This window comes from Puma concolor, chromosome A2, assembly GCF_028749965.1.
Source record: "Puma concolor isolate L17-30 chromosome A2, mPumCon1.1.hap2, whole genome shotgun sequence".
Lineage (NCBI taxonomy): Eukaryota > Metazoa > Chordata > Mammalia > Carnivora > Felidae > Puma > Puma concolor.
The window spans coordinates 12,221,942-12,249,837 of NC_141668.1; the positions used below are offsets into that span (position 1 = coordinate 12,221,942).

A 27,896-nucleotide genomic window follows, 5' to 3' on the forward strand; every position below is an offset into this window, starting at 1 on the left:
CAACGCAGGAAACTATTCTCTGGCGCTGCACCCCACCACTGGAGGGGAGGGAGGCGCTTCCACGCCAAAACCCCTAGGCGCTGGGTTACACTGTCGTCGGGCGTTGCTAGCCCCGAATCTGGTTTACTAGAGACCTGGCGTTTGCTTTCCGGCAAAGCTCCCCTCTCGTACCCCAGAACTCTCGGAGGGCCTGAGAGAGCCGCTTTCCGCCCGAACCCCGCAGATCGAGGAACTCCACCTCCTGGGAGCATGAGTCAGGTACCCTGATGGAGCTCCGCAAACTGCGACACCACCTCAAGCGCAGCGGGCCGGGAGGGGCCTCTCGGAGGCGAGCTGCCCCTCGCCCCGCCCCCTCTCCTGCCTGTCCCGCCCACGAACCGCCCCAACCGCGCCGCGCCGCGCCCCGCCCACCCCCGGGCCGCCCCGCCCCCGGGCCGCCTCAACCGGGCGGCGCCCCACCACGCCTGCCGCGCCTCGCCGGCTCCGCCCCACAGACCGCCCACTGAGCCCCGTCCCTGAACCACCCCAACCCCGCCCCGCACGCCAGCCCCTGGATCGCCAGCCGCGCCCCCTCCACAAGGCGCCCAGACCGACCGCCGCGCCCTGCCCCCGGGCCGTCCCCCCAGCACCTCGCCGCATCCTCGCCGCCTCTGGGTCCCACTCCGCGCCCTCTCCACGCGGCCCCGAGACCGCCCACCGCGCCGCGGACCGCCCCAACCGCGCCCCGGACCGCCCCAGCCGCGCCCCACCCCGCCTGCCTCCTCCATCAGGCCCCACCCCAGACCGCTTGCTGTGCCACCGCACAAGTTCCCCGTGCCCGGAGCTAGCGCCACGGACCCGGCTACCGATCGTGAGTTTAACAATCCGAGAGCGTTGCGGGTGGGGCGGGGGCCGAGAACCTGGGCTCGCTGGGGCGCCGCTTGGTGCCAGAAGCATGCCCAGGAATGTTCCCTCATTCAGGGTGTTTCTCTCTGTCTGGGTCCCGGGTTTCCTTTCGTGTACCCAGTCTGGTGCTGTTTGCTATTTTTCTGAAAACACTTTTCTCTCGCCTCTTTGAACCTGTGAATCAAAAATCTTACCAAGATGTATGCATGTACGTGCGCATGTCTGCGCACACGCGCGCACCTACTTCTTGAGAGTTGAGGTCAGGGTTCGGAGGAACTATTACTCATCTCTTGGGTTTTTTGTCTGTTTTTCCTGTTAGGCCCAGGGTACTGAAAGACTTCCCTTTCCAAGGTAGTTAACATGATCTTGATCTCAGGCTGCCTGACTTCTTTCGCTGCTTTTTCCCTAGTCCTAAACCAGAAAGCTGAGATCACTCGCCCTCATGGCCCACGATGCTCCATGTGGGTACCGGTTCTCTTTTGTGAATTCACTTTCCTGGGAGCATTACTGAGAAAGAGATGGTTAGATGGGCCGGGAAGTTAGAGGGTGATCAGGAGCTGGACTTCTATAGGAAATACAGGACATGTTCAGGGATGCTAAGCCTGCTAGAGGTTTGCAGAGAATGTATGTAGCAGGGACAAAAAGTCTGGAACACAGGGGAGAGCCCAGACCATGGAGGTCTTAGAATCCAGGGCAAGGCACTCAGCTTTTACCTTATGGAGAGTGGATGAAATCAGAGAGTTTTTATTACGAAGTGAAGTGGGTAGGATGGTTTGAGAAGATGGTAGATGAGAATCCATCCTGGGACTAAAGCCAGATGGGTTTAGTCTGGATGTGAATACAAGCGGAAGGCACTCACTCATGTTGGAGAGATCCGGTGCGAGAAGAACCAAGTGAGGTAGCCGACTGTCTATGGAAACAGGAGAGAGGAAGGAAGGAGGCAAAGGTAGAGGAAAACTTTGGTGTCTTAGTTTCGATTCTTCCCCAAAGCGAGGCCTGCTACAAGGACTGGAGCCGGGTAGCCTATTTGGGAAGTGAGCCCCAAATGCAGGTGAGGAAGTGGGGAGGGGGAGACCAGGAAGGAGGGAAAGGCAGCGAAGGGCTGAGCTGCTCACCACTGGGGCAGCTGGAGCTGAGCCCCTCAGGTGCTTGCTGAGGGACTCCTGGACACACGTAGGACAGCCGCTGTGGCACGTAGTCCACATGCCCTCCACTTCCCCGGGCTCAGGGCCACTGCAGGGCTGCCCCTGTGTACCTGCGGAAGTGAGGAGGCGTTCGAGTGCCCAGGAAGTACCTCCATGGCAGTTGCTGAAGTCAGGGGTAGGCCGAGGGGAGCAGACAGGCACCCAGAACATGGCCCTTGTCATTTGGGGAAGTTAGAAAGGTCAGCATAGGGACAGACCCTCATGTTTTCTCAGCACTCACTGTGTACCGAGAACAAGGTGTTTTCATGTGCATTCTCTTAATCTCCAAAAACGATCCTCCAAGGGATGTATTATTCTTTTTATAAGTGGGGAAACTGAGGCTTAAGTAATTTATCCAAGAGAAGCTGCTTTAAGGGAAAAAATAGCTGAATTTTAGGCACACTGACTTTTTAAAAATGTTATTTATATTTGAGAGAGAGAGAGAATGCATAAGCAGAGGAGGGGAGAGAGAAAGGGAGACACAGAAACTGAAGCAGGCTCCAGGCTCCAAGTTGTCAGCACAGAGCCCAAAAGAGGGCTTGAACCCTTGAACCGCGAGATCATGACCTGAGCCTAAGTCTGACGCTTCACAGACTGAGCCACCCAGGCTCCCCAGGCACAATGAATTTTAAAAGACCCCTGGAAAAAGAAAGCTACCCACACAGAGGTAGGGAACTCCTAGTTAGGGCAACCGTGATAAGTTGGGAGGCATTTCAATTCATTTAGTCAAAACTGTCCCCCAAAATGCAGTTTTCTGAAAGGTCACTTGACCGTTTTGTCCATAGAGATGCAGCACAATACTAAGTCAGCTCACACACATGGCTGTCACCTTGTACCAGGCTGTGCAGGACCCAGCCCCGCCCCCCTCAGCCATTCAGGTCGTGTTCTGCCCTGCCCAGGGCTACTTTGGGCTCCTACACATGCCACGTCTCAGCTGAAACGTCAGGTTACGCCTTGAAGGTCACTTCCTCATCTAGGCCTTTCCTGTCACACAATCTCAACGGACTCTCCAGTTACTTGATATCACATCACTTTCTTATTTTCATCCTAATGGTTAGGAATTGCTGTGTTTATGTTTGTCTACCGATTTATTTATTGTCCTTCCCCTGCTGAAATATCAGATTCATGAAAGTGAGGGCCTTGTCCGCGTGTGCCTTGCTGGGCCCCCTAGTGGTTGGCACACAGTGGGGAACCCAGTGAATGGTTTAGTTTGAATGCGTTTAGTTGTGTTTTCACTTGAAGCTTCATCAGTTCTGACCAAGCGCAGCCTTTCATCTCCTCTGCAGCAGCTGGTTGAACCATGGCGACAACTCCTGCCAGTGCTTTCGAGGCCCTCATGGATGGAGTGACAAGCTGGAATGTCCCCAAAGACCCCATCCCTAGTGAACTTCTTCTTATTGGAGAGGCCGCCTTCCCGGTGATGGTGAATGACAAGGGCCAGGTCCTCATTGCTGCCTCCTTCTACGGCCGAGGCCGCCTGGTGGTGGTGTCCCATGAAGGCTACCTGCTGGATGCTGGCTTGGTTCCATTTCTTCTTAATGCAGTGGGTTGGCTCTGTCCCTCACCTGGGGCTCCCACTGGAGTGCACCCATCCCTGGGATCACTAGTAAGTATCCTGCAGGGCTGTGGGGTTCAGGCACAGATTCAGCCGGAACTGGGGGCCCCCTTGGGGGTTTACTGCATCAGTGCCTACCATGATAAGATGACTGCAGAGCTGATCCAGTATGTGAAACGTGGAGGCGGCTTGCTCATCGGGGGCCAAGCCTGGTATTGGGCCAGTCAGCATGGTCGTGACAATGTGCTGTCCAGGTTCCCCGGGAACCAGGTGACAAGTGTGGCTGGAGTGTACTTCACCGACATCTATGGGGACAGAGGACGGTTCAAGGTCTCTAAGAAGGTACCCAAGATCCCACTCCATGTCAGGTGAGTGGTGTTTCCCTACGGGGAGTCGGACGCATGGTAACAATAGATTTGATCTCCCTCTTGGATGAGCTTCCATTTTCACACACGTGATTCTCCACTCTGTTTTGGAAGCACCACAAGGCAAACACAGGGAGGGAGGCTGGGTTCTCACCGCCACCCTGTTCTGTGTCCAGATAGAAGTGTTTGCTTTATTCATCTCTCCGTCTCCCGTGTCTAGTGCCCAGGATGGGGAGAGTGCTTATCAAGATCTCTTAAACAAATCAAAGAACACTGGTTTATTTGTGTGAGCTCAGCCCACTGCCAGCCCCATACAGCACACCAAGTCCTACTACCTGCTCATTTATATGCTGGTGGAGAGTTAGGCAATTAAGAAAACAAATAAATATAAACTCTAGCAGGTGTTGATAAGAGCTACAGGGAAAGTAATGCAGGATAAGTGGACAGTGACAGGGAGGGGAGTGGAGGGCACTGAGGGTCATCAGGGAAGGCTTATCGGTCAGGCCCCGTCAGGACTAGTTGGTGTTTGAAACAGAAGGACTTAATATAAGAACTTGACTATGCAGGTGAGGGAGGAACTGGAAAGCCACACAAGAGACAGCACAGTAATGGAGGGCTTAGTGACAGCATGACCAACAGAGGGAGGTGGCCTTGTGTACTGGAGCCCAGGTTCTGAGTCACCTGGTAGGAGCCTGTGTAGCAGGAGCTGGGACCCCAGATGGAGGGGTGTCTGTGGGACCTGGCATCTCAGAGTAGACACCGTGAGTGCCAGAGACACAGCCTGAAGAGAGAGACACAGACCTCGTCTCCTTCTTGTTGCCTGCCTGCCTTCAGTCTTCTTTCTGCCTCTGCCTCCCATGGGCGTACCCACCAGAAGCCCGAGAGCAAGGAAGCCAGGGAAACACAATTCCCTAAAATGGAGAGCATGACAGAGGAGCGTGGGGAGTGGATAGGAGTGCAAACAAGAAAACGGCCACCTTGGAAGGCTTCTCTGGTCTGGTCAGGTGATAGCTAAGAGATCTGAAAGAATTTCAAGAATGAGCCATATGGACATCTGTGAAAAGAGAACTGAGGAGGCGCCTGGGTGGCTCAGTCAGTTGAGTGTCCTACTCTTGATTTTGGCTCAGGTTAAGATCTCATGGTTCGTGGGATCAAGGCCCACATCGGGCTGTGCTGATAGCGTGGAGCCTGCTTGGGATTCCCTCTCTCCTTCTCTCTCTGCCCCTCCCTAACCTGCATGTGCTCCCTTTCTCTCTCTCTCTCAAAATAAATAAATACACTTTTAAAAAGAAAAGAGAACTCAGGCGGAGGGGGGAGCAAAGGTGAAAGCCCGAAGCAGAAGCCCGCCTGATTTGTTGCAGGAACACTGAGGAAGCTGGTATGACCGGAGCTGGGTGAATGAGGGCTGGTGTAAAAGGATGTGAGGTAGTCCTTGGCAGCGCTCTGGGTCTTACTGGAAGTGAGAGAATTTGGGTCAGAGGACTGACAGGAAGTACCTGCATTTCAAAAGGGGCCTTCTGATTGATGAAGAATAGGCTGTAGGAGGCAGGACTGAAGCAGGACACCAGTCAGGAGGCTCCCGAAACAGGCTACCTAAGAGGTACCGTGGCTCACACCAGGGTGACGGCAGTGGAGCTGGAGGTGAGACTGGAGACCCAACAGGCATGGCTGATGGATGAAAATGGAGTGAGAAGGGAAAAAGCGACAGGAGTTTGGATCTGAATGCCTTAAAGACCAAAGTTGCTATTTATGAAGTGGAGGAAGACTGAGAAGGGAGTTCAGAGGAGACCAGGAAGTTTAATTTTGGATACTTGGGGGTTGGGGTAACGGTTAAATCAGTGACTGTGTTTGGTGACATGTCACAGAAGCCTTACCGCAGTGGATTAACCATGCAGGATTAAGTTTTCTTGTGTAGCACAAAGTTCAGGTAGATAAGCCTGTGGCAGACTCCGTGACGTGCCAGGTTCATTCATTCTCTCTCTGTCTCTGCACCGTCACCTCCACCCCTCCCGTCATGGCGTATCACCTTATTCTTTATGGTCACAAGGCTGCCCCTACTACTTCGGGCACTGTAAGTATACCTAGGATAAGCTAGGATATCCACACCTGCTGAGTAGATCCCTTTCAGTTGAGAAAATATAATATTTTTGGAAGCCGCGACCATTAGACTTGCTGTTCACCTGGCCAGCTCTGCTGCCAGAGGCTCTGAGGGGCTGAGTGTTTTTAAAATTTTTCTTTTTAACGTTGATTTATTTTTGAGACAGAGAGAGACAGAGCATGAACGGGGGAGGGTCAGAGAGAGGGAGACACAGAATCTGAAACAGGCTCCAGGCTCTCAGCTGTCAGCCCAGAGCCCGACGCGGGGCTCGAACTCACGGACCGCGAGATCATGACCTGAGCCGAAGTCGGCCACTTAACCGACTGAGCCACCCAGGCGCCCCTGCTGAGTATTTTTAAAGGCGCACTAGCAACTCTGAAGAAATCAAGTTGCTGATGCCAGGAAGAGCATACACTTGTTGGGTGAGCAGCTAGCAGCACCCTGGGCCGTCAGCCCCAAGCCCTGGTGCCCTGGGACCTCCTTCCCTCCGAGAGGGGCGGGAGGGGATGGGAGGGGACGGGTCACTCAGAAACCTCAGAGTGGATCTGATCCACTCCAGCTTGTCTTTGATTCTAATTCTATAGGACAAACAGGAAATCCCATGAGCCCAATTCTACTTAATTGTTCCAGAGGCTCTTGTCCGGCAAACTAAAGCTATTTTTCTTCATCTACACGTACATTTTTTTCATCTCTGTTGCTGAACCTGAGTTATGTTTTGTGTTGGTTTCAACTTTTAATTACGGAAAACTTCAAACATGCAAAAGACCAGTCCCAGGAGCCCCATGCAGCCCTGACCTGACCTTCAGAAGAGCCAACTCATAGTCAGTTTTACCCACAGCCCTACCATTACTTGGAAGTAAATTGCAGACATATCATATTTCTTTTTCTTTTTCTTTTTTTTTAAAGAGAGAGAGCACAGGCCGGGGAGGGGAATAGAGAGGGGAACAGAGGACCCGAAGCAGGCTCCGCTCTGACAGCAGTGAGCCTGATGTGAGGCTTGAACTCACAAACCAGGAGATAATGATCCGAGCCAAAGCCAGCCACTCAACCAACTGAGCCACCCAGGTGCTCCCATCATGTTTCAATATGTATGTCTAAACATATAAACTCTTTCAAAAACAACCACAAGGCACCACTGTCATTCCTTAATGGCATCATTTATTTCCATGATTATCTTTTTTTTTCAAAGTTTATTGGAACTGGTATTTATTAAAACCCAAATATTTTGACTGATACGACTTTTATGTCTCCTGTAAGATATGAGTTTCCTTCCCAATTCTTTTTATCTCTTGCTTTTTTTTTGTTCTGTTTTGTTGTTGTTGTTGTTGTTGTTGTTGAAGAAACTAGGCACTTTGTCCTGCCTGAACAGTTTCCTTCAGTCTGAAGTTTTAGATTGCATTCTTACGGTGTCATGTAATATATTCCTTTGTTCCCTGTATTTCCTGTACACTGGAAGTTAGATGTAGATTCTATGGCAGGGATTAGCAAACCATGGCCTGTTTCTGTAAATAAAGCTTCAGTGCAACACAATATGCCCCTCTGTGTACATGTGGTCTGTGGCTGCTTTCGAGCTACAATGGCGGAGTTGAGTAGGATCAACAGAGACCATGTGGCCCACAAGCCTAATGTCTATTATCTACCCTGCTGGAAAAGTTTCCCACCCCCCAATTTAGAAGCTTGATGAGCCTCATGTTTGAATTTTTGGCCTGACCACTTTAAACGTGGCAATGTGTGTATGTCCACAGAATGGAACATAATGTCTGTTTCTCTCACTGTGATATTAAAAGTCATTAATAATCATTGCCTAGTCCTAGATCCATTAATTCATCAGTGACTATAAAATGGTAGATTTAGGGGCGCCTGGGCGGCTCAGCCAGTTAAGTGTCTGACTCTTGATTTTGGCTCAGGTCATGATCTCACCATTCGTGAGTTCAAGCCCCACTTCGGGCTCTGCACTGATATAGCTGAGCCTGCCTGAAATTCTCCTCTTTTATTTATTTTATTTATCTCTCTCTGCCCCTCTCTCACCTGTTGTGTCTCTCTCTCTCTCAAAATAAATAAAAATAAACTTAAAATGGTATATTTAAAATTCTAGCATTCCTTTTATCCAGTATTTAGAATACTTGTATAAAAACATAATTCCCTTCATCTACTATTTGCATACCCTGGCATAGTCTGCTTAGGGAAGGCAGGATAAATGCTGGATTTTCCAAAGCACTGAGTTGGACTCCCTAGAATCTTCCAAAGGTCTCCACTGTGTCTTATTTTTTTTAAATTGTCCTTATGAACTCATGGATTGGAACACTCACATAATAAACATGTTCCATCATGAACCTGTTCAAGTCAAACTAAAACTTTGTGACCCAGCCTTAATGGACTTCCTTGTTTCAGCCTCATGTTACACATTTCCTGCCCCAGACCCAACGTCAGCCATTTCTACAAGGAGCCCTTATTCCTTTGAGTGGGAAATGGTGTTTAGGAGCCAGAGACACAGTGGTGTGCTCACTGCTCTTGGGTTGATCATTGTTTCCAGGCCTTTTGAGTGGCAGAGCTAAGAAATAAGGATTTTGAAATGATAAATACGTCAAGAGCTCATTCTGATGCTTCAAATTCAACTTCAGAGCTATAGGGTTTTATTTCCTTTCAGTGATCTTATTACATCTGCCTCCTTTTTGTCCCATGCTAAATAATCCTAGTTCTGAAAGAAAGCACCCTAATAACTCATTTGTTTTATCCCACAAGACACATAACAGTTCCCAATAACAGTACCACCAGCACAGTTAAAGATTATTTTCAGTTCCTTTCATCCTTATTATATATTTTATGAGGTATATAAAGCCAAATTACCATCTTTTAAAGTCACTTAGACTAGTTCTTCTCTTTGTGGTTATACCACTAAATGGATACACATGTAGATTCATTTGGATATTTTACTTTTGCTGTTTGGAAGTGCTTTTGTGAATTAATTTTATTTTATAATAATTTAGCATAGCTATGTGGATCTAAAGTAAAATCTTAAGAAGCCAATATTCTATCCCTGTTCCTTTATATAATTTTTTTCTCCCTTTTTAAAAAAAGAATCATTTTACTCCATTGTTAGTATACGTATGAACACACACACACACACACACACACACACTGGTGTCCTTTTTCTTGAAAAAAGCAACTGTATACGATACATATTTTTCTCCACCTTACTTTTTCACTTAATATTGTTTTCTAGATATGGCTCCATAATAACCTATAGATATGCACTATATATTTTATTACACTGAAATGTATGGATGTAGTATAGTTTATTCAGATAGTGTTTTACTGACAGATTTGAGTTTGTAGTATTTAAAAATTTTTTCCAGTTATCTTACTATTTCATCTATATTGCAGTAAATGCCTGTGTGCATATGTCTTTGTAATTTTGCATATCACTGGAAATGGGATTGCTGAGTCAAAGGATAAATGCACATGTAATTTTTGCTAAACATTACCAACTATCCCAGAATTGGGTTCCCCAGGAACCCAACTCAAAGACTGAGACAGTAAGCAGAAAGTTTACTAGGAGGGTCTCTCCGAATCAGCACCTATGGGGGAAGGGAAGATGGAAGGATTGGAAAAGAGAAATGTGTCCATGGGGCAAAGTTTAGTAGCAAAATTTTTAATGGTGTTTTCACTAGTAAGTAAAACACGGGGAAAACTATAAGTGTCTAACAGATGGAATATTGCTTAAATAATTATGGTATAGGGGCACCGGGGTGGTTCAATCGGTTAAGCGTCCCAACTTCGGCTCAGGTCATGATTTCACAGTTCATGAGTTCGAGCCCCGAGTCGGGCTCTGTGCTGACGGCTCAGAGCCTGGAGCCTGCTTCAGATTCTGTGTCTCCCTCTCGCTCTCTGCCCTTCCCCCTCTCATGCTCTGTCTCTGTCTCTCAAACATAAGTAAATGTTAAAAAAAAATTTTTTAATAAGATAAAATAAAAATCTTTAAAAAAATAGTAATTATGGTATATCTTACTCTTTAACTCCTTAAAGACTTATTACTTAAAGGAGTAAGAAAATACTGATGATACAATAGACAAAATTAATATATAAAACTATATTAAATGATGCCAAATTAGTTAAGATGTGTACAGATAGAAAATAAAAGTATTAATAGTATATCTCTAGAGATAAGCTGATAGGTGATTATTATTTTCTTCTTTAAACATTTGTTATCTCCAAGTTGTCTATAATTATAACCTGAAAAAAATTTTATATCACTCCTCTGCCTTTGTATAAACCCTTACACAACAGGAAATTTTCCTCAAATTACACTAAGATTCTTTCTTTGACCTTATGTCTTATATTGCTCTATTAATGCAGCAACAAAATGGGTAAAGATGCAAATTTCATTACCATATCAGTTTTCCTTCCCTCTTTCTAGAACCTGTCAATCCACTCTTTCACTCAGCTAAAATGTGCTGAGAGCCTGTGAAACTGTAGACACTATTTTGGGCTCTGGGCCTACAGTAGTGTTTAACTGAAGTCCATACTTGATTGACCAACAGAAGTGTTGGGAATGTTCAGGTAATGTATGAAAATAAGTTTTCCATGTTATCAGTTTTCCTTATTTGTAAAACTTTTACTGAAATAACAACATGACAGTGAAATATCTGGATATTTTTAGCTTCTCATTGTGTCCCCAACAAAATTTTGACCTTTACACATCTTCTGTCATCATGCATCATTTTTGCTAGTTGTTGTTATGTACTGCTATTTTGTATTTGCTTAAGAACATTTTTCTATTTTTAAAAGTAATGTTCTTAATGAGAATTTTTAGTCACAATATACGTGCCACAGTTGGTTTAACTGTGTCCTTTTGTTGAGTACGTAGACATTTTCTAACTTGAGTATTTCGAGGGGGGGTATAGCTTGTACATCAGCCACACACATCTTTAAATTTCTAAAATATTCCCCCAAATTCAAAGACCTCAAGGTGTAACATTAGGTTTCTCGTCTTATAAAGTTTCAAGACAGTTGTGGGGGTGCCTGGGTGGCTCAGTCAGTTAAGCATCTGACTCTTGGTTTTAGCTCAGGTAATGATCTCACAGCTCATGAAATTAAGCCCTGCGTCCGGCTCTGTGCTGACATGACAGTGCAGAGCCTGCTTGAGATTCTCCCTCTCTTCCTCCCTCTCTCTCTCAAAATAAATAAACTTTAAAGAAGTTTTTTTAAAGACATTTGCAAATCCAGTTATTCAAAAAAAATAACACTAGTAGTTCAATGGCAAAGTTCATTTTAAGACCTGGTTTTCAAATTTCTCTTCCTACTCTGGGAAGCCCTGGACCAGACAATTTATTCTTCTTATTCAGTTTCAAGCTCAAACCCCCTTCTCAGAGGAGTCTTCCCTGATGACCCTATTGAATCTAAGACTAACCTCCCCGTGTCACTCTTCTGCATTTATGGCCTCGACATCAGTGATCACAACCTGCACACCCCCGACCTGTGCACTGGCTGGTGCCTGTCCAGCCAGCCAGAACGTTAAGCTGCACCAATGCCTTGCTCTTGCTTGTCATGTCTGCTGCTTTCTTCGCAGCGCCTGCTGTGTGAAACACAGTATAGAGCGACAAATGTTTGTATACCATATAAATTAATGGATATGTAGGTGAATACATACCCAAAACCATGAAGGAGAAAGAAAGGGTGGCTAGTATGCTAGTGTTAACCCCACAGATAAGTTCATGTTAAGGAATGTTCTGCCAGGGGAGCTCAGCCAAAAACTGGGTTGAAGCTGGCTGAGAGGGTCACGTCTAAAGTCTAAGAAGACCTGATAATGTTGAGCCCAGGCTCTCAGCTCAGATTCCTGCCTCCTTTACCTGGCGTCCCCTTAGAGGTTTTTAGGGAACTTTCCTGCTGGCAAATCTTGGTCAAAGGCGCCTGGACTGACCCAGCAGGTTCACTGACTTCAAAGTCCTGCTGGAGGCCCTGGAGCGTCATAAGGGAAATGCTCTGCGAAGGGGAGGGGCATTCTCCAAAAACCCAAACAGAAGATACTCTCAAGGTCTTGTCCCCAAGGGCAAGCGCTGACTGCACACCCATGCTTATATAACTGAGAGAGACACTGAAGTTACTTTAATATGCAAAGTCAGGGGGTGCCTGGGTGGTGCAGTCTGTTAGGGGTCTGACTCTTGATCTCAGCTCAGGTCATGATCTCATGGTTTATGAGTTGGAGCCCTGCATTGGCTCTCTGCTGTCAGCAGAGAGCCCACTTTGGATTCTCTGTCCCCCTCTCTGCCCCTCCCGCACTCGCTTTCTCTCAAAAAAAAAAAAAAAAAAAAAAAGAACAAAGTCAGATCCAAAGGCACTGGCTAGGGAAAACAACTCCCAGAACAATAGCTCGTGACATTTATACGTGGTGTAACCTAGAAGGTCTGGAATATATTAGGAATTGCTCACGTGAAAGTAAACACATGCCAGCAGCTTATGCATCTTCTGAAGGTGTTGTGTTCTCTCATTTGATCCTCACCACGGTCCAAAGAGTTTCCAGGTAAAGACTGTATGCAATGGGGCTAGATCCCAGAACTGCCCTCTCCACCAAATCTGACCAAATGAATGAGCAATGCCAAGTAGAGAGCTGAACGGGAGGCTTCGAGGCTGGCAGGTGACTGATGTGTGGCACGGTATTTCCATCTCCTGACCCCACCCCCAACCCAGACGCAAGAAGAAAGCTACCACCACAAACCCAAGAATTATCATTAATGCCTTCTCATATTCTAGAACGAACACACTGGGGAGTATATAAAAGCACCAGAGCCACTGCAGGACTTGGTGGAGGCAGAAAGGGAAGCCGGAGCTGCCATCTTCCATGCATAGTGGTGGGTGGAACCCCTCAGGCGTGTTCCACACCTGCTCGGGTGGGGTAGGCATAGCCTTAGGTCCCCAAAAGTGCAGGGACTAGCCCCCAGCAAGGACGGCAGTAGGCCCAGGTGATTACTTTGCCGTTTGATTCATGCCACACACCTCAGGCAACAAGAAAGTGGAAAGCAGCCATATCCCAACCTCCGTAGAATCCAGGAAGGTGGATAGATGTGGGGGGTCTGTATAGGCAAACGGGTCCTGGAGCATATGAAGGAGAACTGAACCAAACTATTTCAGAACATGCAAGAGATCTGCAGCAGCTAATTGGGGGAACAAATCTGTACAATAACTCTATAAAAACACCGTAATACATTGGAAAGGGAAATACAGAAAAGACAGAAATTTAGTATGGAAAGACGACAGAATCAATCAGGCGTGGGAGAAAAATGCGACCCAGTGAACAGAAGCAGATTCCCTGAGAATGTTTCAGGCTATTAAAGTTCTATTTAGAACTTTCCAAAAATATATGTTAAACAAGTAACAGAATGAAGTGAAAAGGAGGACGTCAGAGCAAAGAAAACAAATTAAGAACCAAACACCTCAGGAAAAAAGGCAATTAGGCATCATAAGGAATAGGATAGGGAAGGCCAATGTATGGTTAAGGGGACAGTGGCTCACTTCCCACTAAGCCCTCTCTTCATAGTTGTCATTATTGTGAGGTTCTTTAAGCTGCATTCAGAAAGCCATTACATGGGATGCCTGGGTGGTTCAGTTGAGCGAGCATCTGACTGTTGGCCTCAACTTAGGTCTCGATCTCAGGGTAAGTTCAAGCCCTGCATTGGGCTCCACACTGAGTGTGAAGTCTACATAAAAAAAAAAAAAAAAAAAGCCACTGCACGTATCACCTGTCTGCTTAGGTGTGACCTAGTGTATTACCTGAACACTATCACCTCTCGCTTCCCTTCACTGTCAGCTCCGAAGGAACACACATATTTCATTTTTCATAAACGCAGTATTAGTTGCACCTTCACATCTTTTTAAAGTCTCCTTTGCACAAACTATATGCGTTGACTGCCATATACCCACTTGTGGGCTTAATCCAAAGACTCAAGCAATTGAAGGAGAGTTTTCACTGTGTGGACAACATTGGCTAGAGGCAAACCACCCTGGATTTGCTTCCTGTCCCTGCCAGTTATTAGCTAAGAACCATGGAGCAAACTGCTTAACTTTTTAAGCCTCATTTGTGAAGCGAGAGTAATGTATTTCAGTTTTATCATAATGATTAAAAGAGAGAATCCATGTGTGTGGATACCTAGTATATATTAAGCCTTGTTAAGCAATAGCTACATTCATTATTTTCCAGACTTCAATACCATTGATAGTATGGAAGATTTGAATATTGGTAAATCGATATCTGAGATCATTAATATTGCCCTCATAACACTGTCAAGCATTCTGTTGAGAATTACTTGGTATCCCATCTACGTTTGCTCTTCCTTCCATCTTTCCTTTGTCTTTTGAGAAACATCCCATCTTTTAACAAAACTCTTTCAAAAGGAATTCAAGCTTATTGTCAAGAACATACAGCCCACAGAGAAATATATACAGAATAGTAGATCGTCTTTTATCCCACACTGCCAGGCCCTATCCCCAGAGGACGCCTCTGGACTGAGGTTGCTACTGCTCTTAAAAGCTTGATGCAGATAATCTAATTTGCTCATCTGTGCATGTGCTTGTGTGCTGAAAATTGGTATGTTATTTAATGCATCATGTTTAAGAAAGTCTACTTTCTTCCTTATATTCTTGCCTCAAATTGGTGGAATGCAGCATCCTAGGCTCTCTCCCCATCATCCTCAGCGTCTGGGAGATATTGCACCAGTGTTCTCTGATCAAGCGTGTTTTTTGTTCTGCTCAAATCATCTCTCTCCTCTTTTTTCTTTTTTTTAATGTAATTGACCCACTGGATGCTGACAGATCCATTACCATCCCAAATGCAATTATGAGTTCATCAAATTTTAATTTGTTTTGTGCCAAGTTTTTGCTCTCAGCATTTTGTTTTTAGGACCCTAAAAATTGATGAAGATTGTATCTTTGGTAAAGTGTAACTTTTACCCATGGAAAACATTCACTTGGTGTATTTTAACTCTTTCCTCTTTGAATTTAGTTGCATCTCATATTAATACCGGCACTTCTGCCTTCTTTTTGTTGTGGTTTTTTCCGATACAGCTTTGTTGATACACAGATTTCCTCATTTTCAGTCCTTCTGTGTCAGTTTTGAGTATGTCTTTTACAAGCAGCTTATACCTAGATATTTTTAACCTGAGCTAAGAGGCTCAGTCATTTCATATAGAAATTTAACCCATTTATATAAAATAATAATTTCAGTGTATCTCTTCCTCTTGCCTTATTTTCTGCTTTTATGCTTTCTTTGTTTCTTTCTGCATTCTTTTTTTTTTTTTGACTAAGTTTTCTCTATTCCTTAAAGTCCCAAACACATTTGTAGATTATACATTTTATTTCTATTTTTCCAGCAGTTACCTTAGCATTTTAAATTTAATTTTTAATTGCCAGAGAAATTACACTCATACATTCTCCCTATTTGAAAACTACCAGTGAGGAAAAACCCCTGTGACCATCCCTTTCAATATCAGCCCTTTCTCTCCATCCCACGATCCAAAAGTTTATTGTGGCTTTATCCTGACTTTTTTGACATATGTATTGACATATATTAACATTGTTTTATTTTTGTCTTACATAAATTGCATCCCCAAGTTCTGCTATTTTGCAAATTGTTTTGCTCAGCACAATGTTCTGGACATCTGCCCATGTTAATTTGCATGGGCTTACCTGTTGTTTTTAACTGATAAATAGCAAGCCATGGTATGATTAATGCCATTTTTTTATTTGTTCCTCCTTTATGCTGAAGAGAAATTAAGGAGAAGCTGTGCAAGAGGTACTTTTTTCAATAATGTTTTGCAACTTAAATGGATAAACTATTTTTTAACAACACTTGATTTTTATGATGAGACAATAAAGTTTTGTAAAGATAATTAAAATTGCCTATAATCCCACTAGCCAAGATGGTCACTGAAGATGTTGTGATAAATAGACTTTAGATTCTGCCTCTGGTTTCATGTTTTCTATTTGCTTTTTCATTTTTGGTGGTTTGTTCCAAAAATTTGGCTCATTTAGGGCACAGTATCTTGGAATCTGATTTTTAAATATTTTCCATGAAGCATTTTCCAATATTATCTTATAGTTATTTTAATTATCACATGGTATGCCATCTACAGTTAACCATAACTTATTTAACCAATGTCCCGTTGTTTGACATTCACAAATCTATCTACAAATTGGTTTAAAAAAATCTTGACATACAAAAGTTTTTTTGAATTTATTACGTTTAGACCATTTCTCCATAAAAAATGACAAATACTCTCATCAGATTTGAGAATTTTTACAGTGTGTGTGTGTGTATAAATCTTTAAGTGTAGTATTAAACAATTTACTTGTATTTCTAGCTCAGAGCTAGCAATCTGATGTTTTTACAGTTTTTCTGGCAGAAAATTAGCTCTGAGAAATACAGTAGGGCTACTTTCTCTAGGAATAGACTATTTTTTTACTAACTTATGTATATGTTTAATTACTTAAAAAGATATGAAATTCAAGCCAGAATATTCAACAACCAGTTGAGTAACATGGGAAGAATTCCTGGCAGTGTTTATTTGGAGAAGGTGGACTTTAAGATGTACAGATAAGGCCACTACGTCACTCCTCAGTATTTCATCAAATCCACTACAATGTCGGTTATAAGATAAGCACCATTTTTGTGTCACGAAGTTAAGAGTCAACACTGCCAATTAAACAGCGATATGCCATCAGTTAGTCGTTCAAAGGTGAAAAAATCTGCCTCAGATCCGATAAGGTAAATGGTATTCCATACTTGAATCCTAGCAGTTATCAGTCAGAACCAGGAGGCTGGCACGAACTGTCCCCTCTGCACCCACACCGAGAACTCCCTATCTAGGAGCTTGTTTTCGGTGCTTCTGACCCTCTGTCCCCGTGTCACCCTCCAGGTGCGGGGAGGATCTCAGGCGGGATCAGCAGCAGCTCCTGGAAGGGATCTCAGAGCTGGACATCAAGACGGGGGGAGTCCCCTCGCAGCTGCTGGTGCACGGGGCCCTGGCCTTCCCGCTGGGGTTAGACGCCTCACTCGGCTGCTTCCTGGCAGCCGCCCGCTATGGCCGGGGCCGGGTGGTCCTCGCCGCCCACGAGGGCATGCTCTGGGCTCCCAAGATGGGGCCCTTTTTGCTCAATGCTGTGCGCTGGCTGGCCAGAGGCCAGACAGGCAAATGTGGGGTGAACACAGGGCTGAAAAACCTGTGCGCCTTCCTGTCGGAGCATGGCCTGGAGTGCAGTCTGCAGCCCCATCTGACGCACGACTTGAGTGTCTACTGCTGCAAGGCCTACGGTGACAAGGAGGCCAAGCAGCTACAGGAGTTCGTGGCTGAGGGTGGGGGCTTGCTGATTGGGGGCCAGGCCTGGTGGTGGGCCTCCCAGAACCCGGGCCACTCCACTTTGGCCGGTTTCCCTGGTAACGTCATCCTCAACCGCTTTGGCCTCAGCATCCTGGCTCAGACCCTTGATCCGGGCTGCTTCCCTGTCCCCACCCCCGAGATGCGGAGCTACCACATCCGCACGGCACTGTGTGAATTCCAGGCCACGCTGAACCGTGGGGCTGGGAACCTGGAAAAGCGCTGGCTGGCAAAGCTAGGAGCAGACGGTGCGGCCTTCCTACAGATTCCCGCGGAGGGGGTCCCGGCTTACGCGTCCTTGCACCGGCTCCTGAGGAAGATGCTGCGTCTGTCAGGCCTCCCAGCCGTGAGCCGGGAGCACCCAGTGGCTGGCGATTCCTGTGAGGCCGCGGTGCTCTGCCTGGCCACGGAGCTGGCACACTCTGGGACTGACTGCTCCCAGCTGGTGCGGGAGCTTGGGACGGGGACCTGCGGCTCCCTTCTGGCCCCCTCAGATCAGCCCATCACTGTGGAGATCGATGGCAGCAACCCAGGTACAGAGCGAGATGCCCAGAGCAGCAGGCCCCGGGGCGGGGGGGGTTCCTCGGGGTCACAGGACATTGCAGGTACTGAGCTCCAGTGGGCCAGCGTCATTCCCTACCACGTACTTCAGGGAAGATGGGGTCAGGGTTCCACTGAGGGTTTGGGGGGCATGCATGCCGGAAGCATGGGTGAGCTGAGGTCTGCAGGGCAGGGGCTGTGCCTCTGGGAGGGGCCGGGAGGCTCCAGGGTGCCCCAGAGTCAGCTGGGCGAAGAACTCAGCCCTTCCTATGGCTTTTGTCAGGCAACGGGGACTGCTGGGTGAGTACCGGGCTCTACCTCCCGCATGGACAAAGTGCAGAAGTCTCGCTGTCCGAAGCTGCGGCCTGCGCCGGTCTGAAGGTAAGACCAGAGTAGCCACTGCCAACGCCCCAAACCCCAGAGCCGCTTGGCTTTCCTCGGCTTTCGGCAGCGCTCCCAGGAGGCCAGGAGGGACCATTCTGCCCATTTCACAGGTTTCATAGACGAAGCAGATCTATTTCAGGGGGCCTGAAGGAGCAACTGGGATGCGAGAGCTACTGTCACGCGTAGAACTCACACCTAAGCCCTCGCACTTCCACGTGTGGTGATTTTACGTTCCCACAGGGATGTGAGGGGCCCCAGGAGCCCCATCACATCCTCAGAACCTCACCCACTTCGCCAACAGCACACGGCCTTTCTGTGTTTTACGTCATTACCCTGACCCCTGAGGCTGTGCTTCATCTGGTCACTCACACAAGCAGGCCCTACAGGCAGGATTAACACTGTCCTGCCTCAACCTGAGGGTCACTTCCTGCCACAGTCAGGGGCTCTTCTGTATCCGCCTTTCGGGAGCTCGCTTACATTCCACCTAAAAGAAGAAACCCCAGGACTCCGGACAAAACAAACCTCAACCCGTGTGACCAGAAAGGGTGTGGGGGGCCCTGGACAAGGGCGGGGGGAAGTGAGAACTAGCCCTCCCTCCTCGGGCCACATCTCACCGCCTCTGGACGGCTGGCCCCCTCTGTGCACAAAAGGTGGCCCAGGACCCCGTCTGGCTCATCCTGGCGTTGGAATCACCACACGGCATAGGCCCTGACACGAGAGCCCAGGTCCCACCTGGTATAGAGATGCTGCAGGGCCCTGGTCCGTATCTGCCTCAGGGCTGTCGTGCCTGGTCTGTCTGGTGACACTCCATCGTTGGGCTGTTTAAACCCCCAGAAGAATGATCCCACACACCGTTCGTTCCCTATGACTGCTGAAGGACAACCTCATAGGTTTCACGGGTAGCTCACAGAAGGGGGAAGCTGGTGTTTGTCGGGTACCCGCCATCCAGCCAGCACACACAGGGCCCCCCACACTCACCACAGAGACGTAGCTCCTGCTATGCATGATGGACTCACCTCCCCAGATACAGGTTGGCTGCCACACTGATAACCTGACCAAGGCCAGAAAGCTGTCCCGAGCCCCTGTGGTGACTCACCAGTGCTGCATGGACAGGACCACGCGGTCGGTCTCCTGCCTCTGGGGCGGCCTCCTCTATGTCATCGTGCCGAAGGGCAGCAAACTGGGCCCCATATCTGTCACCATCAAGAGGGCCGTGCCCGCCCCATACTACAAGCTGGGTGAGGAGACAATGCCGGGGATGCTACCAGAGTCGCAGGCCGGTTGCTAAGGGGGGCTGGGGCGGGGACTGGCACACAGAAGGGGGAAGAAGTGTTCAAGATGTAAGTAGAGGTGGGGTGGGGCTATGAAACACCCTGTGGCTGTGGAGACTTCCGGGCAGAACTAAGGGGAAGCCCGTCCTTCACTTCATGGCACATAGACCCACATGTCCAGTTCATTGCTTCAGTGACCTCCTCCTGGAGTTCAAGGTAAGCTGGAGAAGTGGGGAGACATGCCCATGATATTTGTTCCCAGGTAAGACATCGGTGCAGGAGTGGAAGAACTGTGTCCAGGAGAGCCTGGCTCCCTGGGGAGAGCTGGCCACAGATAATATCATCCTGACGGTGCCAACGGCAGACCTCCGTACCCTGGAGGACCCCGAGCCTGCACTCCACCTCTGGGACGAGATGATGCAGGCGATAGCCCGGCTGGCAGCCCAGCCTTTCCCTCTCTGCCGTCCCGAGAGGATTGTTGCCGACGTGCAGATCTCAGCCGGTGGGTACTCCAGGGCTGTGCTCCTCCTAGTCAGCGCACACCATTTATTCCGTGTTTTGCCTTTTTTCATGTCCAGTATGTGAAAGGTATAATCTCACCAGTAAAGGAAAAAAGACCTTGATGGGGATGCAGAGATGTTCACGTGTGAAAAGGTGAACATCTACAAGGTGAGATTTCACAGGATGGCAGGACAATCTCAGAAAAAAAATTGCTCCTGGGGGTTCACAGATAGTGACGAGCCATCTCTTTGTTATTTCAAGGAGAGGTTAAAATAGAAACATTGCTCCAAACAGAAGTGAGTTGGCAATGGAAAGGAGCAGTTTATGTTCAGTATTGAGTGGTTTACATGAAAGAAAAATGAGGAGATCTGGTTCTGACATATTGACATTTCCTTTGGACCTTCTCTTTAAAAAAGGAGAAGATGACCTCTGCTGATGAGTATAAGTCTGCACGACAGTGGTTTACGTGGCAGAAGAAATGACACTGTTCTCCAACCCAGACACAGGACATGGTGTCACAGACTCACAGGATAGGAAAATCACACAAAGTGAAGCACTGAATTGTAGCAAGAATGGCTGTGTAAAGTGTATGCATATCCTTCAGGGCCACAGCGAGATGGAGGGCATAACTCTGGCGTGAGAGGCTGGGCAGGGAGCCAGGGACCGTTCAGTTTCTGACCGGGTAAAGGAAGCCATCTACTTTCCGATCAACATGGAGATTCCGGTGTTGCGGAAAGCAACCCGGATGGTGAGGGAAAGTTACCCGGCAGAAAGGAATGAAGGGAGATGGGTTTGGGTACCCCCTGCCCCTCATCTCTTGCTTCTGCGTTCCCAGGCTGGATGCACTCAGGATACCCCATCATGTGCCACGTGGAGTCAGTGCAGGAGCTCATCAATGAGGCAGGCATGAGGAGCGGGGGTCTGTGGGGACCCATCCATGAGCTGGGTCACAACCAGCAGCGACAAGAGTGGGAGTTCCCCCCACACACCACTGAGGCCACCTGCAACCTCTGGTCAGTCTATGTGCATGAGACGGTCCTGGGCATCCCCAGGGCTCGGGCCCATCCTGCACTGAGCCCTCCAGAACGAGAGAAGAGAATTAAAACACACATAAGAAAGGGAGCCCCACTGCATGACTGGAATGTGTGGACAGCTCTGGAAACATACCTACAGGTACGGTAGAAGGTCAGGGAGTTGAGAGCCACCAGAACCCTCCACCATGTAGCATCCTGGATCCCCTTCACTGCCCCCTCCAGACTGGGCACAGGTAGGGGGGGGACCGGACCACATGGTGGGGCTTCCCAGGTTATATATCTCTAAGATAGAGATAATGACACCTGTCCCACTCGCCATCTGTACTTTGTAATGTTAAGTAAGAGGAAGTGAAAAGTATTATGAAAAACAAAGTAAGTGGACAAAATACAGCCTACTGGTCTACTGGTCATGAGCAGAAGTTCTGAGGCATTCCTGAGACTGGAGCCAAGCACTTCCACTTACTGGTTCTGACCATGGTTGCCTAATGAGTGCTCCAGAAATGGGTGTCATTCTGTTTTTCTTTGTTTTTCCTAACCTTAGTTCTGTGAATTAAGAGAATGTTACATCCCTTCATCCATCCGTTTGTAAAAACAGTGGTATAAGTCCGGCGGGACAACTGCATTACAAGAGCTTTCTAGGAGATAACTGTTATCAAGGCTCTCTGACTTCAGTCACACCACTTGAACCTGAAATGTCTTTAGAACGAATACCAAAGTCATGAAGTAGGTAGACTTCCTGTGAAATAAGCACAAAGCCCTGTCCCCTCCCCAACCTGCTCTGAATATTAATGTTTCAGAGTTCTCAAGGCTGTTCCCCAGATCAGATCTCTTATGCTGCCTACCACAGCCCTATATGGCAGTGGTATGGCCTGCTTTTCACAGAGGCAAATACCAGATTAAAGAAGTTCAGCAGCCTCTCCCATATCACTCGTTTAAATGATGGACCCGGAACCTAAAATCAGAAGTTAATGACACAACTCAAGCTTTGGCACTGCCTCTCAATCACTTCTCTTCCTCTTATTTTTAAAAAAAATATTTATTTATTTTGGGGAGAGTGCAAGTGGGGGAGGGGCAGAGAGACGGGGACAGAGGATCCGAAGTGGGCTCTGCACTGACAGTCTGACAGCCGTGAGTCTGATGTGAGGCACGAACTCACAAACGCGAGATCATGACCTGAGCTAACGTCGGACACCGACTGAGCTACCCAGGCGCCCCTCTTCCCCTTATTTTCTAAGAGTGAATGGAGACAGTGCCACTCAATGAGATGACTTTGCACTGCCTCAGTTCTGTATTCTTACACGGCCGGTCTGAGGGTCTACATGGAGACAGACCTTAAATAGTAGCTTGCCACCGAAGTGGAAGTTAAAGCCATAAATTTCACCCTACCCGCCTACCCACTCACCATGGAGCCTTGAAGATCATTTTGCAGAAGTTATGGAAAGATCCATCATCTTGGGGTCTGGGACTCAGTCTCAGGATGGGCAGGCACCTTCTGATTCCTCTACCTGCTCGCCACCCTTCCTCCCACTGTTACCCTGGTACAGGTGCTCACTGCTCGTCTCTGCTCTGTGACAACAGCCTCCTTGCCTCAACCCCCTACTGTCCATCATCCACTCTACTTCCAAAATAATCTTAATACTCCATGATTAAAACTCTTAAAGTGATCTCCTCTACATACAAAGTGAAAGCCGCCTAGCAGGGGGTACAAGACCCTGCCAGCTTCAGATTTTTACCAGCTTCATCGCCCAGCTCCCGTGCCCCTCGAGTTACCCTCCGGTACTCCTAACTCCTTCCCACTATGAACACATCTTGCTGCTTCAGCTTCTCGTCCCCCAGTCCCCAGATTTCCTTCCTTCCTGTGGCTGAACTGTGCTTGAACATCTTATGTACCCATCAAGTCAGGTCCCCTGTCAACATTCAGTTCTATTGCCCTCCTCTCCTGACATTATCTCCTTGATAAGCCTCCTTTTTTTTTTTTTACATTTATTTACACGTCTGTCTCTCCCACTGACCCGTGACCTCTGGAAGACAGGAGCTCTTAATCACCATTGTTTAGTGCAATACCTGGCACGCTATAGGTATTTAATAAATGCTGTATGTGTAAGAAGTGTCTGTTGATGCATTAATTAATAGTGATGAGCAGGACTGTCAGAGGCCAGGGCAGTAAGATCAGAGGGAGGTCTGACTTCAGGATGTTATCCCTTTTGGCTTCTATACCCCAGGGTCAGAATTCTCCTCCACAAAAGAGGGGTGGTCTGGGACACCCCAGGATCCCTACACATTCTATACCTCTGTAGTCTTAGCCAAGACTACATGAGGGAGGCTCATGAATGGTCAAGGGGAAGAAATCGCTGTAACTGAAATATACTTCTGAACATGCATGTTGCCGGTGCTTTCAAAACTTGGTACCTGATTCTGCCCCTTCCTTCTCTTCTCAGCTCCAGGAAGCCTTTGGGTGGGAGCCATTCACCCAGTTGTTTGCTGAGTACCAGACACTCTCTGGCACCCCCACAGACAAGGCTGGCAAGATGAATCTGTGGATGAAGAAGTTCTCGGAAAAGGTGCAGAAGAATCTGGCTCCATTCTTTGAGGCCTGGGGCTGGCCTGTCCAGAAGGAAGTGGCTGCCAGCCTGTCCTGTCTGCCTGAGTGGCAAGAAAACCCCGTGCGGGTGTACGTGCGTCCTCAGGTATAAAGGATGTGCAGCAAGGCAGTGGGGGGGTGGTGGTGGGGAGGAACGATCACTCGCCAAGGCCACCACCCATGTTTCCAGCTTAGCTTCTTGAGCCTGAGCCCCACATCCATCCCTGAGCTGTCTTCAGGAAGGCAGCTAAGGTCATAAGACAAAATGACCCCAACTTTCTCAGGAAAATGCCCTTGTTACTATTTCCCTGGTCAACCGACTTGCTTCACCACCCTCCTTCTCCAGCAGAGGACCTTTCATCTGCGCATCTTGAGGTCCCGCAGGCTCGTGGCTTCTACTTTTGACCAACAGTTCTAACGACTATGGGTTACCATAACAATCTGACATCACTCCCTCACCCCTTCCAGCCTTGAACATGACTGTAAATTTCTTATGCTTTGGGAAGTTTTCTAATAGCAAGAGAGACAGGCTGGTATAGAGAGCCCTGGACTTGTTCGGTTCTGTGGGAAATCCCTTCAACTCTCTGTGCTTCTGTATTCTCATCCACGACTTGGGGATAAAAGTCCACTGTTTGATAATGGTGAACATGTTCATCCACTGCAAAATGCACACACATGCAAGGGCATTCTTCAGCTTTTGCCAAGTCCCATGGTGGCCTGGCCTGTCTATCCAGTCTTGTGTGGACAACCTGAAGACTGAATCCCACCTCAGAGTTGGCCACTTGAGGTAGGTATGCAGTCTATGTAAGACTATGTAATGAGTACAGGTGTTGTTCCCAGACATGGTGATGATAGTTACTGAGATCCTAGCCTGTCTTACGTCCTTTCTCCCACCTCTAGAAGGACTCGTGGGTATGACCTAACCCAAAGAGTGGTATAAATTCAAGTAAGATGGCATAAATTCAAGCTCAATGTTACAAAGCCACTTGGTCTTTTTGGTTAGTTCCATCTTCTAGTACTTTTGTTTCAACCAAAAGTAAAGTCACAGTAGTAACTCCTACCAGGTCCACCAGCCTGTTTGTTGTTAGCACAAAACAGGTGACTGACTCCTCTGGTCACCAAAGAATCAAGGTGCTGTCCGGTGATAACAACAGCTGTACTGAATGAAAAGTCTTTGTGTGTGACAGCCTTTACTCAGGAGTAGGATTACCGGATGCAGCAGACCAAATTAACCCTGAGCTTTCTAATAATGCATTCCAGCCCATCCCAACTCTTTGGCTAGGTGGAGTTCTAAATGGAGCTACATCTCCAGGATTAATGGGGTGTGGCCATTTTTCTCTAGCTTACTTTTAAACCATATTTTGTGGTTTGAATATCATTCCATGAACTGTGTTCAGAGTAGAGTAGCTCTTCCAAAGAAGAACTGACTTAGGAAATGTCTTTTTTGAATCCCATCCTCCTCCTCCCGATTCTAGGATAATTTCCTTTTATTTCACTACTATATTTTCTCAGGTGCTTTTCACATGAAAGGTGCTCAATAAACATTTGTGAGTTCAAAGAACAGTAATGACACCAGCTCACAATGAGCGATCAGTACGTGCAGGCACTGTGTGGGGTATTTAATGTGAGTTATCTCATGGAATTTACACAACAGACCTTTGAAGTAGGTACTATTATTATTCCCATGTCAAAAATGAGGAGACAGATACTAAGGAATATTAAATAACTTCTGAAGTCACCCAGATAATAAGAGGAAAAGTCAGGGCTTGAGTGAAACCCCTGGCAGTGAAAAACTCCTCCATGAAAGATTTATAATTTAAACAAAAATCTAGCTAGAAAATGGAAGTTCAACAAACTTCTGACTTACTTCATGTTAACTACTGAATTTTTACTAAATATCAAATTTAACCTCCAAAAAGTATTGGTACCTGATTTTCTGGTAGTCTCAGCATGTGACTAGTCAGCTTCCATATAGGTAGAGAAAGGAGGTGAACCCAGGAAATTCAACTCCAGAACTGGTATTCTTATCCATGATGTTAAGGAAGACTGCATGGATGGATAATACCGGCTTTAAGAGGCTGCCATAGAACACAAACAATGAAGCAACAGAAAGAGAAATCAAGGAATCTATCCCATTTACAATTACACCAAAACCTATAAAATACCTAGGAATAAATCTAACCTAAGAGGTGGAAAATCTATACACTGAAAACTACAGAAAGCTTATGAAAGAAATTGAAGAAGACACAAAAAAATGGAAAAAGATTCCATGCTCCTGGATAGAAAGAACAAATATTGTTAAAATGTTGATACTATCCAAAGCAATCTACATATTCAATGCAATCCCTATCAAAGTAACACCAGCATTCTTCACAGAGCTAGAAGAAATAATCCTAAAATTCGTATGGAACCAGAAAAGACCCTGAATAGCCAAAATGGTCTTAAAAAAGAAAACCAAAGCAGGAGGCATCACAATCCTGGACTTCAACCTATACTACAAAGCTGTAATCATCAAGACAGTATGGTACTGTCACAAGAACAGACACTCAGATCAATGGAACAGAATAGAGAACCCAAAAATGGACCCACAAACATATGGCTAATCTTTGACAAAGCAGGAAAGAATATCCAATGGAACAAAGACAGTCTCTTCAGCAAGTGGTGCTGGGAAAACTGGACAACGACATGCAGAAGAATGAACCTGGGTCACTTTCTTACACCACACACAAAAATAAACTCAAAATGGATGAAAGACCTCAATGTAAGACAGGAAGCCATCAAAATCCTCGAGGAGAAAACAGGCAACAACCTCTTTGACCTCAGCCACAGCAACGTCCTACTCAACACGTCTCCGGGGGCCAGGGAAACAAAAGCAAAAATGAACTGCTGGGACCTCATCAAAATAAAAAGCAAAGGAAACAATCAGTAAAACTAAAAGGCAACCAACGGAATGGGAGAAGATATTTGCAAATGACATATCAGATAAAGGGTTAGTATCCAAAATCTATAAAGAACTTACCAACTCAACACCCAAAAAACAAATAATCCAGTAAAGAAATGGGCAAAAGACATGAATACCTTTCCAAAGAAGACATCCAGGTGGCTAACAGACACATGAAAAAATGCTCAACATCACTCATCATCGGGGAAATACAAACCAAAACCACAATGAGATACCACCTCACACCTGTCAGAATGGCTAACATTAACAACTCAGGCAACAACAGATGTTGGTGAGGATGCAGAGAAAGAGGATCTCTTTTGTACTGCTGGCGGGAATGCAAGCTGGTGCAGCCACTCTGGAAAACAGTATGGAGGTTCCTTAAAAAGTAAAAATAGAACTACCCTACAACCTAGCAATTGCACTGCTAGGTATTTACCCAAGGGATAGAGGTGTGCTGTTTCAAAGGGACACATGCACCCCCATGTTTATAGCAGCACTATCAACAATAGTCAAAGTATGGAAAGAGCCCAAATGTCCATCGATGGATGAATGGATAAAGAAGATGTGGTATGTATACACAATGGAGTATTACTCGGCAATCAAAAAGAATGAAATCTTGCCATTTGCAACTACATGGATGGAACTGGAGGGGATTATGCTAAGTGAAATTAGTCAGAGAAAGACAAAAATCATATGACTTCACTCATATGAGGACTTTAAGAGACAAAACAGATTAACATAAGGGAAGGGAAACAAAAATAATATAAAAACAGGGAGGGGGACAAAACAGAAGAGACTCATAAATATGGAGAAAAAACAGGGTTACTGGAGGGGTTGTAGGAGGGGGGATGAGCTAAATGGGTGAGGGGCACTAAGGCATCTGCTCCTGAAATCACTGTTGCACTATATCCTAACCAATTTGGATGTAAATTTAAAAAAATAAATAAAATTTTAAAAAAAGAGGTTGCCATAGAGACAAAGACAAACCCTGACTCTTCCCCCACACACTCTGTAGTGGAAATTGGAGCCCTTCTTTCTTACAAATGGCTCTGCTGGTTGTTTCTGAGTTCACAATTAATTATAACTGTTACAATGTCAGGGTATTCTGTATCCAAGTACATTTGCTCACAAGGATGTCAATGTAGGTCTCAACATCAATAAATGCTGTCTTCCAGGAACTGTTATAAG

At 46.7% G+C, this 27,896-nt stretch overlaps 1 protein-coding gene and 1 long non-coding RNA gene across 3 annotated transcripts in view; one reads left to right on the forward strand and one right to left on the reverse strand.

Annotated features, from left to right (window-relative positions):
* Positions 1–27,896, reverse strand: part of LOC147582989 (uncharacterized) — a 201,517-nt gene that overhangs the window by 6,079 nt on the left and 167,542 nt on the right. The gene's annotated exons all lie outside the window — the stretch shown is intronic.
* On the forward strand, positions 532–27,886 carry TCAF2 (TRPM8 channel associated factor 2). 2 transcript variants are annotated; one of them, XM_086687868.1, is made up of 8 exons: positions 532–850; positions 3,356–3,992; positions 16,995–17,986; positions 18,277–18,374; positions 19,402–19,615; positions 19,911–20,150; positions 20,985–21,322; positions 23,622–27,886. In XM_086687868.1, exons 2-8 carry the CDS (start codon positions 3,370–3,372, stop codon positions 23,874–23,876), a joined length of 2,760 nt encoding a protein of 919 aa, XP_086543994.1. In that variant the 5' UTR covers positions 532–850; positions 3,356–3,369; the 3' UTR covers positions 23,877–27,886. The 2 variants fall into 2 exon arrangements, with proteins under 2 accessions (XP_086543994.1, XP_086544003.1); XM_086687877.1 differs by having other exon boundaries at positions 3,359–3,992.

What these genes read in the sequence shown, in the direction of transcription:
- TCAF2 (XM_086687868.1), top strand. Translation starts at nt 3,370, where the DNA reads ATGGCGACAACTCCTGCCAGTGCTTTCGAGGCCCTCATGGATGGAGTG. An exon ending in CGGCCTGCGCCGGTCTGAAG is followed by an intron (nt 18,375 to 19,401) that starts GTAAGACCAGAG and finishes TCACCTCCCCAG; the next exon opens with ATACAGGTTGGCTGCCACAC. An exon ending in CGCCCCATACTACAAGCTGG is followed by an intron (nt 19,616 to 19,910) that starts GTGAGGAGACAA and finishes ATTTGTTCCCAG; the next exon opens with GTAAGACATCGGTGCAGGAG.